Raw genomic sequence first — 13,196 nt, forward strand, 5'->3', positions numbered from 1 at the left:
ATTCCTTCCCCAAAGACTCAATTTTAAAAGTAGGGGGTGGGAGGTAATAAATGAAACAAATGTTCTTATGTATACAAAAAGATTTTTACCTAAATTTTCATTACCTATGTATGATCATGTACTTACATTTGTAGTGATGTTTCAAGGAATAGAATATGACCCATGGGAGATGAGAATTTTACTTACTCTGCTCACTGCATATGCTTCACTTCCAATCTTTAACATTGTTTGCCACCATTAGGGACCCGAAACATCCAGATCAAAACCAGGAATGCATCTTCCTCATTAAAAGAGACAGAGTGAGAAATGCAATAAAGCCTTTTACGAAACTGAAATCAATAAAAAAGGTTGCTGTGTTAAGAGGAATAATTCAGGCTTCCCTAAAATGAGCTACAAATCAATAATCAGATCTAAAAATTTTCTTAACTACAATCAAGAACAGCAGTAGTACCTATTGAGGCAAGAAAATTATTAATCCAGTTATTGTCTTTGGATAGTAACACCATATTTGTTAGCTTTTATAGTATTTGGGACATAAACCCTTGTGTATGTTAGCACCAAATGTAGCTGACATCATTAAAATGCCTTTTGAAATCCATTGAGAATAAGAAAATTACAAATACATAAATGAGTTGTATAAGAAGTTTTCTAAATTCTCAAAGGGCTTCATTATTTTTTATTTCTCTTTAAGTTTATGCAAAATTTTTGAGGAAAAAATAACAACAGTAACAACAACAACAACAACCACAAAAGATTGAATAGTACCAGAGACAAACTAGTATGATCTGTCATGGAAGCTCATATTAATTACACATATAAACAAAGAAATTCATAGACCAGTAATGAAACTCACCTTAGTGAAACTGCAGATCCTGGAACAAAGATACTATTCCTAGGGAGAACAACTATTCATATGTAAAGACAGTTTGGACATTCTTTTCAAGGCTCCCTAAATAATTTTGCTAGAATTTCAGAGTATGTGTTGGAATCTTTATAAAGATTCCAACAAGTATATATGATAAATGACAAAAATTTTTCATAGGACAGTTGTCATATACTATGAATCAGCTGGGGTTTCTCTTCCTTTGACTATACATGGTACTTACAAGGAGGGGCTCTACTAAAGTGGGGAGAGGTAGCTAAGTGATTAGTGATAGACATGGGGCAGGGAAAGAGTTACAGCAAAACATTTTCATCATGTAAAAGACAAAAGGAGAGTATAACTTTTATTTGTATTTTTTTTGTATTTTTAGAGACCAAATTTTCTTGAAATGTTTGTATTTGTTGATGTCTTTTGTGTTTGAAACAAAAGAAATTATCTTGAATTTTACTTTTTTTTTCTGAAATGTTCTTATTACTCCCAGCTCTAGACTCATTTTCCTTTCTTCTATGTTCAATAAGAAAGGATAGAAAATATTGAAATACTATTCAACTGAAAACGAACCTTATTATAGCACTTATTTGTGGCTATACAACTCATTGTTTAAGACTAAAAGAAAAATAATGTCTTAACTAAACAAAAATTTGCAGAGCACTAAGTGAATTTTTCAATATCTCCTACTTCACTCTTCCCTCTCAAGAAAGGAATCTGCATCTTACTTTTAACCTCTTTTTCTGATACTAGTATTATTCTACCTATCTAATCTTTGTAAATTTCTTTTACATAATCATGATCTCTGCATAGTTCCCTAATCTTACAAGTATTTCTGCTTCTGTCTTAGAACCTCACCTATTTTCTATACCTTTTCAATGAGTTCATTAGATTCTATTGCCAATTACTTCTCTATTCTGGTGAATCCCACTTCTACATATCCACTTTGAATTTTAATTCACACATCACTAATAGTTGAACATTTATAACTAGATGGAGATGGAGATGCACTTCAAATTCAACAAATTCAAAAGAGAACTCATCTTATTTTCAACTTTCAATTAAAAACTTCTCTATAATTTCTTATTTCTGTTCAGGTCCCATCATTATTCTAAGTACCCTGGTTTGCAGTTCTGGGAATTAATGTTTACTCTTCTCTTTTCCCTTCTCCAACGAGTCAGTGGCCAAATATTGCTAATTTTATAGTCAAACATGTATCATATCTACCCCTAATTGATTCCTTCTCACTTGGACTATTGCAAAAGTCTCCAAATTAAAAGTTCACTTTTATTTCCTCTCAACTATCTTCTAAAAACCTATAAATATGATCTTGCTAAAGTACATGACTGATCATATTGTTTACTTACTCAACTTGAACAGATATCTTATTGACTTGAAGACAAAGTAACATATCGCAGCTTGATATTTATATTCCTATGCCTTGAGAATCCAATCTCCCTCTTCAAATTTATTTCACTTTACTCTCATTCATATCTATATTCTAATCCAGTTGATCTACTGCCTTTACCATAGACCCAGAATTCTATCCCAATCTCTTTCCCTCTGCACAGAATATCTCTATTCTTGAAATTTCCTAGCTCATATCTACTTCTTTAGCCTTTCTTTTGCCTTAGCTAATAGATCAGCACTTACAGAAAGCCTGGTTTCTAAGATTCTGATCTTCTTTAACTTATCTTGTTTATGTATCTCTGTAAACATTTCATCTTTTCTTCACCTATGCATGTTTCCTGAGGTTAAGTACTATTTTGTATTTTATTCTTTTTATCCAGAATGGTTTGGACAGGACACCCTGAATTGAGTGCACACCAAAAGATTAGTTTAATGGAAGACAATATACTTTTGAAAACCTCATCTCAGTCACGTTGGTATTGTATAATCAAAATAATCATGTAACAGTAATATTAATCAATTAGTATGATTGTCTAAATTTCACAAATTCCTTTCTTCCCACAATTTTAGATATTGTTATGCTAATTTTACAGAAGATGTAGCCAAGAATCACTGAGGGGCAATCACTAACCCACAATCATAATCAGATCCAGATGTGGGATTCAAACTCAGTTTTTCTGATATCCAATTCTCTTTCCATTACATCAACCAACAAATGTCAGTGAAATTCCTCCCCCAAAGCCTGAGTGAGAAATGGAGTCAAAGAAATAAATGGTACAAATGTACTTAAACACAAAAAAATTAAGTTTTCCTTACCTAATCATGTATGATCATGTACATGCTATTTTAGTGCTGTTTCAAGATATATAATATGACTGTGCCAGGTCAGAAATTTATTTACTAAAATGCTGTCAAGAGGAATAGATTGATCTTCCCAAGTCACCACCAAGAACCACAGTGGAACATCCCACTCAGTAAGTTCCGTGGATACACTCTCTGGTGATAGAAGGAGCAGCCAAGCAAGAGCATCATGGCGAAACATCAGCAACTGCTTTTTCAACAGAGCTACCGCTTTCCAGGGTACAGCTATCTTGTCTCCAGAATCAGTAATGAGAAGAACAGACTCCTTCTCCCATCTTTCCACTATGACTGGACTGTGCTGCTGCTCCATGGCCAGATCTTTCTACATTACTTGTGAGGCCATCAGCAGAAGTTTGTCATGGTAGCTGGTGGAGGAACCACTCAGCCAGGGAGACACCATCTGAATCAAGAATTTAAAAGTTCAAAGTGAATAACACTTGGGCTAATTGTGCTTCTGGGGAGAGTGATTGCACACGGCCATTAACTCCCCCCTTTTGCTTTTGTAGGTTTTGATGTCTCTGCTTGACCCTGGGGGTTGTGAGGAATTCCTGTAAGATGATGAATATGGAAGGAGACACAAAATGTGTGAAAAGCAGAAGTATAAGCAAGACCACTGTCTGTTTTAAGAGAAGCTGGGACACCCAAGGTTGCAAAAGTGAGGAGAAAACGAGCCTTGATCGCTTCAGTATTCTCAGAACTGTGTGCGGAGACAAAAGTGAAAGAAGAATAAGTGTCTATAGATACATGTACATAACGAAGGCATCCAAACATTGAAACATGGATAACATTGCTCTGCCAGAGATCATCTGGTCATTAATTTTCCTAAAATCTGTCAACATCCTCCATTTTCCTGATTTCTTTTTTTTCACAAATACGGGAAAATCCCAAGGACTGTTAGAGGGGTCAATATGCCCTTATTCCAGTTGAATTTGTACTATCTCTTTTAAAGTCTGCAACTTTTTCTTGGTGAGGGGCCACTGCTCTGTCCAAACCGGTTGGTCAGCTTTCCATCAATTCAGAACAAGTGCGGGCTGGGTGATGGCCCCTGTGAAAAAGCCTCAGTAGTAAAGCAGATTCTCAATTGACTGGAAACAGTGAAGAGGGAAGGCAACAGGCAAATGATCAATGATATGAGGTCTGATTTTCCCTCAGTGTTCATTATACACCATGTTAAGGGGTGAGTACTAACACGGGGAGCTGCAATTGCACCAGTCCTCATTAAGGCAGTATCAGCCGGTTGAGAGGGCCATTCTGCAGGCCAGAACAAAGATGATACAACTGTTTTCTTGGAGCCTGTGTCTAAAAGACTTTCAAATGTTTTTCCATGAATGTTAATCATTAATATAAGCCAGGAGGATTAAGATATGGCTTTAATTCAATAAACAAAGTAGTGTTCTGTATCTAATCCTTCGATGTCAAACTCTTAAAATTAAGCGTCTCTTTAGTATGGAAAATAAGGCCATAAGCCAACACCTCCCCTTCCTGGAAACGCATGGTTCAGTTGGTAGAATTAATGACAGCCACCTTTTTCAATATTTCCTTAGCGCCCCAGAAGAGGGGATAAATAACGCAGCCTTTAAAGGCAGCATCTTCTCTGCCAACAGTAATGGCTAAGGTAGATGGAGGGAAAGCTGGGTTCTCCACTGTTCTAATCTGAGAAGTAGAAAAAGGTTGGACAGGGGCAAGATTGACTACCAAAAGTGGATCTGATGACACAGGGAACATTGTTTTATCTTGGGCAAAACTAAGGCTTTTGTGTCTGCCCCTTCAGCCACTGCTGTGTGTACTGCTGGCGGAGCGTCAGTGGATGCAAGAGAAGTACCATCCCCATAATTTTTGATGGGCCCTGGGGGTTGTACCTTCTGGACTAGCCCTTGGTACCAGCCCTAGTCCTTGGTTTTTTTAGATTCTGACATCATGACCCACATGGATGGTCAAATATGGAGTTTGTTTATTTCAAATTCTTTCACTCTTAAATACCTTAATATAATTACATCACTACACACTGAGCATGTGCTAACTATAGTACAATTATATCATTACAGCACACTGAGCATGTGCTAACTATAGTACAATTACATCACTACAGCATACTGAGCATGTGCTAACTATAAGCACCATGCTATTATTATGTAGATGCCTCTTTACTGCAAGTATTTCTCCTTCAAGTAGAACACAGGTTGTGATGCCCCCTGACTTCTCAGGAAGGCTGAGATGCCCCCAAAGGGAGAGGAGAGCCAAACCAGACATTGTCAACAGATTCTCTCTGGTCTCAAAGGTCTTATAGTTCACCTCGAGTTCCCCCATTATCTGTGGCCCTTTACAGGGGATTAGGCCACTTTACCGGGTTCCCAACCTAAATTCTGAAGCCCAATGAAATCCCTTCTTATGTTTGGGACAAGCTGTTGAAGGTTGGGGTTTTTTGGTCCTTTCCATCCTCCTAATGGACAGGCAGCACAAGAGTGCTCTGGCTTGCCATACTTGAAACAATTAATCCTGGGGTCAGATAGAGCTGCCATTGCTTCTGACAGTTGACAGTAAATCAATGTAAAATGTTTGGGTGCCCATGGAGGAACAGCATTCAATCATTTCCTCAAAAGCCATGTCTGGGGATCCTCCCAAGAGAGCTTTTTTACAATCTTTGTTATAGTTCTCCCTAGCTAATTGCTTAATAATGATATCAGCAGACTGTCCCTCTCCTACTATTCACAGCTGTCATTAGTTTGGCAAGGAACTCATTGAAAGACTCAATGCTTGATCTGCTTGAAGGAAATATTCCTATCTTTTGCAGAGGGAAGTCTGCCAAGCCCTTAGAGCACAAGCAGCAATTTGTTGGTATGCTTGCATAGAATAAAACCATTGTCTCCCTAACTGAGTATACTGACCCATTCCGGATAGTTGTTCCTGGGTAATGCTTACGTTATAAGTCTGATTTTCAACTGCCTGAAGCCTACATTCCCTGAAAGCTGTGGACCAAGTTGAAAAATCTCCTGGATCTAAGTAGATATGGGCAAGGGTACGCCAATCATGTGGGGGTAAAACAGAATATGAGCCTGTTCTAAAAGACTCAACATATACAAATGTGGGGCCATAATCCTTTGGTGCTGCTTTTCATTCTTTAAGAATTTTCATAGGTAAAAGGATGCAATCTCACCCAGGATGTACTGGGTTATTTTAGTCCAGAACTTCCATGACTAGAAAAGTTCCAAAGAGGGCATCAGCTGGAAGAAGATCATCCCCTGGATTTGCCTTTCAGATCTTTTGCAGGGGAGTTTGAAGCTGCCACTTTTTTCCCCAAGTTAGAAGCAAGAAGTTGCTGCTGCTCTCATCCCAAGACAGAGTCAGAAGACCCTCTTTGATGTACAAAGAGGGCAATTCATCAAAATCTGAGTGGGTTTGAGCTTTACTAAATAAAGAAGGCAATTCATCACGATCTGCTTGAGCTTGATCTGAGAACTGTCTGATTTCTCAGAAGCGAATGGAATCAGCCAATCACAATTTTAGAATATTGTACAATTGAAAACAGTGAAGAGGGAAGGCATCAGGCCCCACTTTTTAGAAATATTCTGTCAATTGCTCCCCCACTAGTTTCCATTGCACTAAATCTAGGGTCCCTTTGGCCAGAAACCAAGGAGACATTTTTCAATCATGTCAAGAAATTCTGTAATTTGCTTTGATGTGATAATGAGGCCCTTCTCTTTAACCAGGGCTTTTAAAACCTTTTCATGTGTTTCTCTACAGGGCTGTTTAACTTCAACCTGTCCCATTTTGTAAATTAGAAGTAAAAAATAAATGAGAAAGAGAAAATGCAGATTAAACTCACCCTGCTCCAACCGCTGTGTATTTGTCGAACTGTTTGGAGCTAGGGGTGATCTCTGCAGCCTGTGTGTGGGTTCTGGGAAGCCTTAGATATCCCTGTTTATGGTGACGATCTATGAAAAGCCAATAACAGGCCAACTGTATCTGCTCTCACAGAAACCATGAAAGCAAAAAAAGATAGAAACACTGATATTGATAATCAAGACAAGACTCATTTATTATATCTATGCTCTCCATATTTAAACCTTAAAACTGCAGAATTACTAAGGAAACATAAAGCAGATAAATCAATCAGTACATCAAAGCAATGTTTTGTATACTGGTAGAAATTAGACATTCTCTATAGAAACAGCTTTACCCCCTTGCCATCCTGATTAATAATACATGCCCAACACACCCGTTCCCAATTCTTCTCAATCTTTGCTGTTCTGCTAGCTGGTATTTGGGTTGGGGAGATTCAAGGTGAGGGTTCAAAGCCAGGTCAAGATGACCTTGAATCCTGCAGCTAAGCAAGTATTGCTAGGTAGGTAAGTGTCATTGCCTAGAGAGGGACATTTTATAACAAAAACAAGAAAAGCAATGGTACCCATTCATGCAGGTAGATGATTATATTATACTGTAGTTATTATCTGTGCATAGCAGGCAATATCATATTTATATTGAGTTTTACAGCATTTGAGTTATAACCCCTTGGGCACGTTAGCAACAAATGTGGCCAAAATCATTAAAATGCCTTCTGAAATCCACTAGGAGAGAGAAAATTACAAACACACTAATGAACTGTGTGTGAATTTCTCTAAATTCTCAGCTCATTCATTTTTTTATCTACATTTGTCCAGAACTTTTAAAAAAGTATTTAAAAAACAAACAAGATTGGATAGCACCACAACCAAACTAGTATGATCTGCCATGGAAGCTCTCAAAAACAGATCTAGGACAAATTTGTGGCAATTGTGGTTTTGACAATATTCACCAAATATGAAAATTGGTCCTCACCATATTCATTCATATATATATATATTTGACAAGCAAAAAGCGGTACAAGCCTTCCAGGAGTTTCTATTGTACTGGGAGAGATACCTTGTAAATAACTAGGTGCATATGTCTTAAAAAGCAAAATTGGCCAAATGGGAAAGCATACCTGTATTTGATAAACTTAAAGATCTCAGCTATTGGATTAAATTTTTTGGTAAAATTTGACAAGATTTTGACTATTTAAACAAAACTGCTGAGAAAACTAGAAAGTAGTCTAGCAGAAACCAGGCATAGACCAATAATTCATACCATGTACCAAGTTAAGCTCAAAGAGGCTACATAATTTGTTGGAGTTAGAGGAACATGATTATTTTTGCCTAAGAGATATACGTATAAGGGGAAAAGTTATAACTGAACAAAAGATAGAACAGTTCATGTGAAGTAAAATAGAATTTTGATTACAATATTTAAAAATTTTGCGCACATAAAATCAATGTAGATAAAATTAGAAAAAAATAGGAACCTTGGAAGAAAATTTACAACAAGTTTCTCTGGAAAAGATCTCATTTCTCAAATATAGGGAACTAAACCAAATTTATTTTTAAAAAAAACTAATGAATAGAAAGAGAGTTCTGGGAAGATAGCACAGAGTAGGTGAGAAAATCCCAAGCTCTCCAGATTTTCCCCACAAACAAAACAAAATTGTGCCTCAGGACAAACTTAGGCCAGTGAAAAACAAGACTTGGGGAACAACAAGGGAGTTCCTGGGACAACTGCATAAGATCCAAAGAAAGGACAGGATAGAGGTTTGGCTAATATAAAGTATAAACATTTACAGGTTGAGGGAGCAGAGAGCCCTGGAACTAGCTGTGTTTAAAGGTACTCTCAGTCCCAAACACAGGAACTTTTATCTCCCGTTCAGACAGTATGGGGAGTCAGGAGTTTAAGTTTGGGAAAATTGAAGGAACCTCTGCTAAAAAGGACTTCCAAATCCAACTGTGCTCCCTAGGCAAGAAGGAGCTAGCACATTCCAGGTGAGTGCAGAAGTCAGAATCAGTAGGGCATGAAAGGTGCTGGCTGCAGATAAAGAAGAAAATGGAGTCTAGAGGAGAGAACTGAAGGAAAACCTGAAACTAGAGGGACAATCCATCCCTACTCCCCAACCCCAGGATTAGAAATGATTACACTAACAAATTCTTATTTTAAAAAATGAACAGACAAAGGAGAAAGAACCCAACTGAAAGTAACTATAGGAATAAGGAAGACTAGGATTCATCTTCAGAGAATATTGAAATAAAAAAAAAATAACCACTCCTACTCCAAAGAGCAATAATTCTAGATTATTACCTGCCCAAAAAAAATTTATAGAAGAACTCAAAAAATACTTTAAAAATCAAATAAGAGAGATTGAGGAAAAACCAAAAAGAAAAAATAAGATCAATTCAAAAAACAAGATTATGAAAAGAAAGTCAAGAAGATCCAGAGTCTTAAAGCAGAAAATGACTCTGAAAATTAGAAATAGGCAAGGGGAACCTGGTGAAGTCATAAGAGATCAAAAAATAATAAACAAAGATAAAGAATGAAAAAAATATAAAAGAACGTGAGACATCTCCTTATATAAACAACAGATCTGGAAAACAGACAAGAAGAGAAACATAAGAATAATCAGACCACCTATAAGCTATGATAAGAAAAAGAATCTTGATGCAATAATACAAGAAATAATTTAAGAAAATTGTCCTGTGTAATGTTTTGTTTGGTTTTCTGGAGGTCTCTGAACCAGCCTTTCTTTCAGTAATCACTACAAGAATAGCCAGGTGTTAAAGTCCAAAGTCCAGGTTCTTTATTGTCTCCTTGACTGGGGCTGGGCAGCTTTCTGCAGAGCCTTTCAGACTGGCCTTGGTCTCAGTGGGCAAATGCAGGAGGCCAGGTCAGCCACAGTGGTATGAGATGAAGTGAATGAATCTGTCTCTGAGTTCCCGGGCTTCTGCTTCAGCCTCCAGTCCTTTTGTCTTCTCTGGTTCTGACTCTGGCTGAAGCTCCCAGCTTATATGGTCTCTTATAATTACATTATCATAGGTGTGAATCTTGTAGAACTATATTAAGTATTAAGTACATGTACTGAACTAGAGAAATATTAAGCACCGTGCTAAACTAGATAACCATTGTATTTATCAATTCCACTGACTTAACACTTTGTAAGAATCCTTGTTTCAGAGTTCTGGCCCATAACAGTCCTGAAGTTATAGAACAAGATGGAAAAATAGAAATAGAAAAAATCCACTGATTACCATGTGAAAGAGATCCTATAAGGAAAACATATAGGAACATCATTGCTAAATTTCAAAAAAACTCAGATTAAAAGGAAAATTTTACAAGAAACCAAATAAATTCAAATATACTGGAGCTACAATAAGAGACTGCAGGTCCTAGAAAATTATATATCAAATATCAAAAGAATCAGGGTTATAGCCAAAAATATTATATCCAGCAAAATTAAGGCTAATATTGAATGATGAGAAAAATGGACACTGAATGAACTGTCAGATTGTCAGGATTTTGCTGCAAACAAACTTGCATTCAATAGAAAAATTGACCTATGGGACCAATATCAAAAACTAATTTCAAGGGACTTAATAAGGAAAACTATGTTTTATATGTGGAAAGAAAATTATATGTCTAATACTGTCATTACTAATTAGGTAGTGCAAAAGAAAGCTTGAGGTAGAGCTGAGTATGATGATTCTAAAAAGCAAAACTGTGTAGGAAAAGGTTAAAACAATAAATATACTATACAAATGAGGTGCAAGAACAAGAACAAATAAGAGGAATTAGATGGGGGAGGAGGGCCAGTAATTCTGAAATCCTACTCACATCAGGAATGGGTTAATGAGAGAAAAATGCATGTGTGTGTGTCTGTGTGTGTTTGTGTGTGTGTGTGTGTGTGTGCGCGCGCGCGCCTAGAGAAGTATAGCATCATCCTAAACCTGTAAAGAAATAAGAGGGAGAGAGAATAGGATCAGGTGGAGTATGGGAGTAGGATAAGGTGCATAGATAAATGGGAAAGGGATAAAGAGGGAGGGAAAAGAGATGGGTGAAGAGAGTAAGGAATGGATCCCTTGGTTGTGAAGTTAGAGATGGCTAAGACCAAGTGAGCTTTCAAAAGTCTGAAGAGAAGGCTACAAGGAATTTGGAAAATGAAATCTCTATGAGAATCTTTAGGTAGTCAATTCAATCCCACCAGCACACCCCTAAAAAGAGATTAGAATGCATTCCAGCAAGGTACATCAGTACAATCAAGATGTCAACTCCTACAAGCAAGAAGGGTGAACTCATCCTTTTCACATTCACAGTTATGATTACTATTTCCTATCTTCTTTTCCTCCATTTTTTCCTTTTTCTATTTTTTTTATCTTGTGCTTTCTTGAGTTCATTTTGTTTCTGACCATTTCCTCCATTAATCTGCCCTCTCTTTTATCATCTTCTCCCACATCCCATATTTCTTATTCCCTCTCTCTTCTATTTCCTTGACCTCTCAATGGAACAGGAAGGATTAGGAGGGAAGGAGAGAATAAATATGTACTCATCCCTATGGACCATTAGAATATTGTTCCTTTACCACCTCAGTCTCCCAAAAATTGTCTCATATTTGTGCCCTCTGTCTATGTAGACTCCTTCTAACTGTCCTACTAAAGGAGTTGCATGTATCATTTTCCCATAAGAATACAAACAGTTTAGCTTCATCGAGTCCCTTGTGATTACTCTTTCAGGTTTACCTTTTTATACTTGTCTTGAATTTTGTACAGTCAAGAATTATTATTGAAGTAGTATTAAATTAGTGGTCAGGAAAAAGCAATGATCACAAATCAGTAAAAATGGTAATTGTTATACAATAGTATGATGTGTCAACTAGAAGGTTAATGGAAATTAAGGCTTAGTTAAGAGAAGCATTGGGTAGAAAACTAGAAAGACTTGGCCTTGATCAGTCCGGATATGGAAATCCTGATTGCATGTCTATTCAGAACTTTTTGAAAAACATTTAAGTTCATTGATTTAATCCTTTAATGATTATATATGTATATGTGTGTGAATACTTAAAGCCATATATTGGGATCACTCAATAATAATCATTACATTGGCAAAAGATATTCTCCTTACAAGCAAAGACATTGATTTTTTTGTATGTGCCAATTCTAATACAGTGGATATTATTTGTTATATTCAGTTGAATTCATTTAAAAAAGCGTTTTCTACTTATCAGTTTTCTCAGGGCCCCTTTTACTTCATTGTTCCTTAAACTGTAGATCAGGGGGTTCAACATGGGGATCATTACAGTGTAGAAAACAGACACTACTTTATTCTCATCTGGTGAGTAGCTGGACTTAGGCATCATATAAATGAATGTAAGGGTCCCGTAGAAGAGAGTGACTGCAGTGAGGTGGGAGGAGCAAGTTGAAAAAGCTTTGGATCTTCCTTCAGTGGAGTTTATCTTCAGGACAGAGAAGAGGATGCATACATAAGAGATTATGATAATCAGCACTGTGATCACAATTACCGATCCAGCAGAAGCAGCAGGAAGAATTTCAGCAAGATCATCTTGGTAGTTAGAAAGTTTCAAAAGTGGGGAATAATCACAGAAAAAGTGATTGATCTTATTGGGTCCACAGAAGGACCGATTCAATAAGCAACCCATGAAGATCCATGCATTCACACAACCACCCACATAGGATACGATGAGTAACAGCATGCAGACTCCAGCAGACATGTTGGTGGAATACAGCAAGGGATTACAGATAGCCATATATCGATCATAAGCCATCACAGCCAGCAGGAAACACTCCGCTGTTCCCAAAGTGGCTGCAGAACACATTTGGGCTACACAACCCCCCAGAGGAATTGAGGTCTCATCTGCCAGGAAGGTAATGAGCATGACAGGAGTAACAGATGAGGAAAATCCCATATCCACAAAAGCCAAGTTACTGAGGAAAAGATACATTGGGGTGTGAAGTTGGGAGCTATTTCTGATCAATATAATTATGCTAAGGTTACCAATTAAGGTGACTGCATAGACACCTAGAAATATCACAAAGAGGATGACATGAAGGGTTGGATCATCTGTTAACCCCAAAAGAATGAATTCAGTCACAGCAGTGCAGTTATTACCAGACTTCTGTCTTGAAAAGGGAACCTATTAGACAGAAGAAAGGAGTATTAAAATATAACAAATGACTTACATTTGGATGTGTCATTTGATCTATTC

At 37.1% G+C, this 13,196-nt stretch overlaps 1 protein-coding gene across 1 annotated transcript; it reads right to left on the bottom strand.

The window, feature by feature from the left end:
* Positions 1-12,167: 12,167 nt before the first annotated feature.
* On the bottom strand, positions 12,168-12,947 carry LOC127541513 (olfactory receptor 5P3-like). The gene has a single exon (XM_051966751.1). It carries the CDS (start codon positions 12,930-12,932, stop codon positions 12,168-12,170), a length of 765 nt encoding a protein of 254 aa, XP_051822711.1. The 5' UTR covers positions 12,933-12,947.
* Positions 12,948-13,196: the final 249 nt, after the last annotated feature.

This window comes from Antechinus flavipes, chromosome 6 (genome assembly GCF_016432865.1).
Source record: "Antechinus flavipes isolate AdamAnt ecotype Samford, QLD, Australia chromosome 6, AdamAnt_v2, whole genome shotgun sequence".
Lineage (NCBI taxonomy): Eukaryota > Metazoa > Chordata > Mammalia > Dasyuromorphia > Dasyuridae > Antechinus > Antechinus flavipes.

Bases quoted from the DNA above. Each gene is read 5' to 3' on its own strand.
- LOC127541513 (XM_051966751.1), bottom strand. From the start codon at position 12,932: ATGTATCTTTTCCTCAGTAACTTGGCTTTTGTGGATATGGGATTTTCC.